At 38.4% G+C, this 8,577-nt stretch overlaps 1 protein-coding gene across 1 annotated transcript in view; it reads right to left on the bottom strand.

The window, feature by feature from the left end:
• Wdr78 (WD repeat domain 78) overlaps positions 1-8,577 on the bottom strand; it is a 68,065-nt gene that overhangs the window by 48,302 nt on the left and 11,186 nt on the right. The window contains exon 2 of the mRNA XM_028784523.1: positions 6,311-6,488. Within this exon, the coding sequence (XP_028640356.1) occupies positions 6,311-6,488 (178 nt within the window). The remainder of the gene's footprint in view (positions 1-6,310; positions 6,489-8,577) is intronic.

The following is an 8,577-nucleotide window of genomic DNA, read 5'->3' as shown; positions in this document are numbered from 1 at the left end:
CCCACTAAAGCTGGAGGGATCCAAGGACCTCAGCTCAGCACAGCTGTGTCAGTAATTCTCTCTACATACACTATGGTAGTCTGAATGAGAATGGCCCCATAGCTTATGTTTAAATACACGGTCCCAGTTGGTGGAACTCTTGGGAAGGATTGTTGGAGGTGTGTCACTAGGTGTAGGCTCAAAGGTTTCAAAGGACTCCTGTGATTCCCAGTGCTTGTTCTCTGCCTCATGGTTGTGGATCAAAATATGAGCTCTAAGCTCTTCCTTCACTCCAACACCATGGACGCTAATCTTCTAAAGCCATGAGCCCCCAAAAGGTGGGGTTTTTGTTTGTTTTTTGTTTTAATTTTGTTTTTTAAATAAGTTGCCTTGGTCATGAAGTTTTAGCAAAGCAAGAGAAAAGTAACTACAATGTTAATCTTTTTATTTTACTTTATTTCCAGTCTTACATATATGTTTCCTGATGGTTTTGCTTTTGTTTGTATGTTGCTCATGTCTTAGGACTATTGTTTATGTGCTTTCATCACGTTTATTCTAAGACATTCTTCACTATATTGTTCAGCGACAGTGCATATATCCCTCCTCTTCTTTCTCTCATCCTATCCCCTCCCAATTTACTTCTTTTTTTTTTTTTTTTTTTTTTGGTTTTTCGAGACAGGGTTTCTCTGTATAGCCCGGGCTGTCCTGGAACTCACTCTGTAGACCAGGCTGGCCTCGAACTCAGAAATCCGCCTGCCTCTCCCAATTTACTTCTTAATTATAACCTTCTACGACTTAACAATGTCTAAAATCTGTGGCCCATATGGGCTCTCAACTTTCTACTCCTACTTACTTTACCCACCTTCATTTTATTTTCCTTTTCAAAATCTGATTAATACTTAATCCTGAGTATATGCCATATCATCCTTGATTATTTATCCTCCAATGGTTATTGAGATCAAAGGCACCGATGTGATTGACTAGCTAGTATAATATTTGCATCATGGGAATATCAAGTAGCTGTGATTGTTCACACAGTTATTATTCTTGTCAGGAAATAATACAGACTTTACATCAGTTACTCAACTCCTGGACTGAGGAGTGAACTACATACTCAACTGTATCATTTCCAAATTCCACAAGAACATAGCAAATACTTTAACTGAAAAATAAAAAAGGTAGCTAATAAGTAACAGCAGATATGTAAACCCCAAGGAACTAACCAGCACAACATACCTCATTTAAAAGTTAAGAATTCTATAGTAATGGCATCGCATAAGGGTGAAATCCTGGCCAGAGAACTTAAGTACATATGTTTAAAGAAAGTCCTGATTGAGACCATAAACATGAATGAAATAAGAAAAATGTTGCAAGATATGAAATAGGATCTCAACAAAGAGCTAGAAATACTGAGAAAAAAAACCAACCTGAAATTCTAGAAATGAGAAACATGAGTTAAATAAAAAGCTCTGTGGGAAGTCCCATCAAGAGCATGAAACAAAGAGATGACAGAACAGTGAACTTGAAAGCAAGGTGAGCGAGGCCACGATACAACAGTGAGAATTCTGGGATACCCTGGGATAGACATTTCAGAAAAGGTAAATGTGTGGCTGACAGGCATAGAAGACAGAGAAGGATTTAGTTCCAAAAGCATGGAAAAGACTTTTTAAAGGGTCAACAGAAACAACTTTCAAAGTCAAAAGATAGTTGCCAATACAGATACTGGAGGCTTTAAGTCACCAAACAGATGAGACATAAAGGAGTCTCATCTCATTCCGTTATGATTAAAACACTAAACACACAGAAGTATATGGACAGTAGGTACCATGAGGGTGTTAAAAGCAGCAAGAGAGAAATTCCCAGCCACATGCACATCACACAGGCCCATCAGAACGACAGCAGGTTATCCAGCTGAGAGTTAAAGGTCAGAAGGGCCTAAATAGATATATTTCAAGTTTTGAAACAAAACAAATACACTAGAGGCTACTACAATTGAAGAAACAATACCCCCCCACACAAAAAAAGCTCTGATGAAAGGAATTTATGATCACTATGCTAGTTTTAAACAAAAATCCATAAAGGAATCCTTTGGACTGAGAGAAAAACAAATCCATCCACAAGGCCACAGGAGGGATAAATCATGCTAGAATAATAGTTAAGGAAGAGAGGAAGTGGGGGAGGGACCTAAACATTATAAAACCAGCAAAATAGCAGGAAGGGTTCATGTCTTTCAGCTTCAATTTCCCCAGTCAAATGGCACAGACTAGTTAGTAGTAGACTGGATTAAAGAGCAGGGATTGTCTAGTTGCTGCCTCCAAAAAACACATCTAAGCATAAAAGATGTGAAAAGACGGGATATTTCAATATCCCAAGATGTAGAAAGAAAATGGACTTAGGGAACAAACAGATGTTGCTGTTCTAATAGACTTCACATCAAAATTACTGAGAGGTGATAAAGGTGGTCACTGGGTAGGGACTGAGGAAACCATCCTTCAGGCCACTAGGATTCTAAATGTATATTCTCTGAGCACAGCTGCACCCAATTTCATAAAACAAATACTAGTAGATGCAAAGCTACAAATTAATACTAGTACAAGAGTAGTGGGTGTCTTCCACATCCCACTCTCACCAATTGACAGGTCTTCTCCCCCAAAATAAACAGAGAAAGTACTGGTTCTTTGAAATGATGAATTAAACTGTCTCATTCTTAGCTAAACTAATCAAGAGAAGAGGAGAGGAGAGGAGAAGGGAGGGGAGAGATGGGGAAGGAAGGGGAAGCAAGTCGAGGAGAGGAGAGAAAAAGAGAAGAGGAGAGAACCCAAATAAAATTAGAGATGAAAAGGGAAGAATTACAACAGATACCAATAAAATTCAAAACAATATCATGCTTTATCCTGAAAATATATACTTTACTAAATTGGACACTCTGAAAGAAATGGATGAATAGTAGATACATATGGCTTACCAAAATTAAAACAAGATCAAAAAATTAAACAGAACATGAGATCAGTGAAAACTAGTGAGATTGAAACAGAAATTAAAATCTCCCAACTTAAAAAGAAAAATCTCTTCAGTTCTATACACCCACCTCATTTTTTAGATTGGTTTGTTTTCTTGATAATAAGATTTGTGAGTTCTTCGAATACGCTGGATGTATATTTGGCAAAGATTTTCTCCCATTCTGTTGCTGCCTCTTCACTTGGTTGACAATTTTGTTTGCTCCACATCATGAGATTCCATTTGTTGATTATTGGCCTCATTTCTTGAATGGTTGTAGCACTATCCAGAATGTCCTAACCTATGCCTGAATCCTGAGGTAAACTCTTCTTTTTTCCTCTATAGTTTCAGGTCTTATGTTGAGATCATCGATCCGTATGGAGTTTAGCTTTGTCTAGGGTAATTTTGTTCATTCTTCTAAACATAGCTATCCAATTTCCCCAGTACTTTTTTTAAGAAGCTATCTTTTCTCCAGTGCATATTTTTGTCATCCTTATCAAGTGGCTACAGTTGTATGACCTTGTACTTGGGTTCTCTATTCTACTCCAGTGACCTATATGTCTATTTTGTGTCAGTACCCTGCTGTTTATAACACTAGGTCTCTACAGTATAAATTGAAATTGGGTTTTGTCTTACCCTCAGCAATGCTAATTTTGCTCAGAATTGCGTTGGCTGTGTGGAGTCTTTGCTGCTTCTTCCATATACATTTTAAGGTTATCTTCCCGTTTCTGGGAAGAACAGCATGGAGGTTTTTACAGCGATTGAGTGCAGTACTTTAGAAAGACAGGCATGCTCACACCAGTGTCTGCATCCATGAGCACAGGGGCACTCTCACGTACTGATGCCTTCCTGTTTTTTTCTCCAGTGTTTTAGTTTTCATTATAGAGGTCTTTTACATCCTTGGTTGGGGCTTATCCCAAGGCACTTTTTAGAAGCTATTGTGAATGGGTTGTTTCCTGCTCTTCAGTTTGCTTGCCACTGGTACCGCAGAAAGCTAATGATTTTCCTGTTTTAGTGTGCAGCCTGTCACTCTGCCGAAATTGTCAAATGATACTTTAAATATCTATTCTAACCGCCTTCTATTGGTATTTCCTTTCTTGTTTCAGGTTTATTCCCTTCAATTATAAAATTTGACATGTAAACATGTAATTAAATAAAGCACAGTCTTACAATCGCCAATAAAGGAAATAGTAAACACTGATGCCTCCCCACTCCCACTACGGACTCACTCGCTGGTCTGTATGGATCAAAACCTTTCTCCCCACAGTGATAATCACTAACTATTTTAAATTCAAAATCTTTTCCTCCTTTCCAGTCATAGCTTTGCTAAGTACCTTTAATAGTTTTTTTTAATTTTCATAGAACACACACACACACACACACACACACACACACACAAAGTATGCATGAAGCTCACAACCTAGTGAGGTCTCTAACCAAACAGTACTATTGTACTCAACAATCAAATTTAGAAACAGTAATTTACCAGCATCCCAGATCTTTCCTTCAGGAGAGCTAGTATCTTCCATCAAAAGTAGTAATTACCTTGACATCACATACTAGCCTGTAAGCAGCACTCAGATGAAACCATATGAATGCAGTCTTTGATACTGGTTTCTTTTGTTCACCATTATGCATGTAAGGTTCATCTGTATTACTGGCTACAGCCACAGATTATTAATTTCATTGTTATATAGTAATTCACTGTGGGAATGCATCATGTTTTATTTATCTATAGATGGGAATTTGTTTTCTAGTTTTGTCTTTTTCCTTTTTCTTTTTTGGTTTTAGAGGCAGGGTTTCTCTGTGTAGCCCCAGCTGTCCTGAAACTTGCTCTATAGACCAAGCTGGCCTCAAACTCACAGAGATTCTCCTGCCTCTGCCTCCCAAATGCAGGAATTAAGGACTTACACCATCACCTCCCAGCTTTTGTGCCTTTCAAATGGTGCTGCTGGGCTGGTTAAACAGCTAGGAGGGTACAGGTACTCTTTGTCACATGATGTTCTAGGGTGGGCCTCCAGGATCCACATGGGGGAAAGAGGAGAACTGCCCTTTGACCTTACTGTATGTACCCTGGCTCACATGTATGTTACATATAGGTGGCACGTGCCATCAAATGGTGCTGCTATATCTTTTCTTATGATATTCTAATCCATGAGTTTTTGTTGGAATTTCTGGGTAAGAGGTCATGTGCACACTCACCTTTAAGATGCTGTTGTAGTTCCCACATGGTACAAGCAGCAGAGATAAAAGGTCTGATTTCACCAGATATTTGCCAACACTGGGTATTTCCCATGTGGGTTAAAGAAATTTCCTTTACTTTTGAAGTTTTACAGTCATATGTTGCTTCATAGTTGACACCCTTTGTTCAGCAATGTGTTCTATTTCCCCAAGTGTCTGTATTTTTTAATGTCTTTATTTACTATGGTTATAAAGTAATGCACTTAACTATTATACTGTATTTTATTTTTCAGTTTTACTTTTAATTGACAGGATGAATTGCTTCCAGGTTTTGGGCATAGTGAAATTGCTCAAAAACATTTATGTAGAAGAATCTTCAGGCATGTTCTCATGGAGATGTGGACCAGCTGAGCACAGCACTTCAAAGGGCTCTGGGTGCTCTCAATAACTGCAGCAGTGTGGTAGGTTTTTTTTTGTTGTTGTTTTGTTGTTGTTGTTGTTGTTGTTTTTGTTTGTTTGTTTTTTTAAGAGGGGAACCGACTACCACCACAAGTTGTACTCTGATCAACACATGGTCACTCTGGCACACATTGAAACTCAAGGACAATTTTATTAGAGTTTGAGAGAAAAACGACAGTTCAGTCAAGCTGTAACTCTTGACAGCTGCCAAGAGGAGGGAAATTATGGGGTTATTTAAAAATAGACTCAGGATCAGGAGAGATGGCTCAGTGGGATTAAGAGCATTTACTGTTCCTACAGTGGACCAGAGTTTAGTCCGAAGGACCCACATCTGACAACTACCCGTAACTCTAGTTCCTGAGAATGTATCACCCTCTCCAGGTGGTACCTTCATTCATGTACATGTACCTCCACATGCATATACACTTAAAAATAATCTTAAAGAGAAAACAGAATTCTAAAGGACATTACCTGTGGCCTGGCAAGATGATGCAGTAGATAAGAGTGCTTGCTGCCAAGGCTGACGATTTATGTTTAATCTTAAAAACCCACAAGGTGGGAGAGAACCAAGCAGCTCTCAAGTTGTCCTCAGGACTCCACACCTGTGACAGGATGGCCATGCCCATATATACATGTGTACACAAAAAATAAACAAGTTAACGTGACAGAAAGGGTTTGGAAAGAAGAATGTTACCTGTATTGATTTAGTGCCAGGAATGTTTAGTTTTTCTGCCGGCTTCATCTCGGGTATAAAACCCATAGCTCTTGATACGGCCATTTTGCTTTGATTTGCGCCAGCATATCCTTTCCCTCCACTTGCTTTTGACGGGTTAATAAAGCTAATGGACCTCCTTGCTTGGGCGCTGGTGCTCCTGTACAAAGAAAATAAAATATAGAAGACCCAGGATTGAAAAACAAATCAACTTATAACAAAAGTAGACTCTCATTAGGAAGTGTAAATGACCTAAATGTATACCATGCACCAGCTGATTCTATTGTAAGCACGTTTCTAGAGAGTTTACATGTACTGTCACTTTTGCTTTCAAAGCGACCTTAAGAAGTTGGAACTAACACCATTTCATGTAAAAGAACACAGGGCCATTGAAATGGTTCTGTTGGTTGTGGAGCAAGCCTATTGACATGAGTTCAAGGCCCCAAGCCCACGTAAAAAGACAGATTTGAAGATAGAAGTGTCATCCAGAATCTTCCCAACTAGCCTAGAACAACTAGAAATGGTAAGAGAGGCCCTACCTCAAAAACCATGCAAGAGGAGAGAACCAAGTCCTCAAAGTTGTCCTCTGACCTGCATGTGCACACCCACTCTCACAGACATGCAAATACACTCATACACAAGAAATGAAAATATATTTAAATGGGCAAAGTTAAATATGAGTAATAAAACCTGAGGGGAAGTACCCTATTTCCTGTTATAAATTTTAAATTATAGTAAAATATTTAAATTCGGGAAGAGCTATATAACTGTACTATTAAATTTTGTTCACAAATTCCCAAGACAGGCCCAGTCTCTATCATGTTACTACTGTAGCTCTCTGTATGGAAAATTTTTGATGTTCTATTGAATTCTTAAAAGCAAATACACTTCCAAAAGAAGCAATTTTAGCAGTTTTAAAAATAAAACTGGACAATGAATAAATATTTGAATTTATAGTTTTTTGAGTATCCTACCCTGGATACCTTCCTTTAGTCTTTAAAGTAGTGGCTCTCAACCTTCCTAAGGCTGTGGCCCTTTAATACAGTTCCTCATGTTGTGGTGACCCCCAACCATAAAATGATTTCTGTTGCTATTTAACTGTAATTTTGCTACTGTTATGAATCATAAGGTAAATATTTGACATTTCTGATGGTGTTAAGTGACCCCTATGAAAGGGTAGATCAACCCTCAAAAAAGTGGCAACCAACAAGTTGAGAACCACTGCTCTAAAAGGACACCACTACCAAGATCAGTAATAAAACGATCAGTCCTATTAGAACTTGTTTGTGGTATCTCTGCTATCTTTAAATTCTTCTCCTGCCTTCCATAGACTCATCTGAATTCACCTTTATCGTGTTTCCCACAAGTGTTGCCATTCTATGGGGACTGGGGCGATGGCTCAGAGGTTAAGAGTGCTTACTACTTTTTCAGGACAGGACTCGGTTCCAGCACCTACAGGACTATAATTATAGTTGTACTACCTATAACTAGTTCCAGAGGATTCAATACCTGTGTCTGACCTCCACAGGCTCCACATACACATGCACAGACAAGAGAAAAAAATATTTTTGAAAAGGAATTGCTATTCCATCTGAAACTAAGTTTCTGTCTGTATTCTGGAACCTGGCACTGTTTTTCAGGGACTGTTTGTCAATACTTCTCAAGATTCCTCTATTTTATTTTCCCATGAAAATAACTTGATGTCGCTTTTCCTATACTTAAAATTTTCCCTTTAATTATCACATCCTCTGCCTACAAAGCTTTTCTTCCTTTAGTGACCCAACTTCCTGAAACACTGACCAGTTATCTTGTAGTACCAGGATTGAAAGCAGAGCCTCACACCCTTTCGGCTAAGCAACCTACTACTAAGTTCCTTCCCCAACTGTGGCCACTTTTATTTCTTTACATGCTGCATAATTCAACTTCACACCCTCCTACTGCATTAAAATAATATATTGTACAATATATACAATCTGCATTACAATAATATATTGTCTCAAATTATCGACTGCAAGACTTTTCAGTACCCATCTTTGTAATATCCAATGATTGGCCACCACCTCTTCATAAAACTTATCATTTGACGAAGTGGCATAACATCTGTAATCCCAAACCCTGGGAAGAGGAGGCAGGAGAAACAGGAGTTCAAGGCCACGGAACAGCAAACTAGCTAGCTCAAGATTAGCTTAAACTATGAGAGATTCTGTCTCAAAAAAAAAAACAACATCAAAAATTTTAAATTAATTGCT

Source organism: Grammomys surdaster, unplaced genomic scaffold (genome assembly GCF_004785775.1).
Source record: "Grammomys surdaster isolate TR1022 unplaced genomic scaffold, NIH_TR_1.0 100, whole genome shotgun sequence".
In the NCBI taxonomy this organism is placed as follows: domain Eukaryota; kingdom Metazoa; phylum Chordata; class Mammalia; order Rodentia; family Muridae; genus Grammomys; species Grammomys surdaster.
This window is presented reverse-complemented; position numbering and strand designations above follow the sequence as displayed.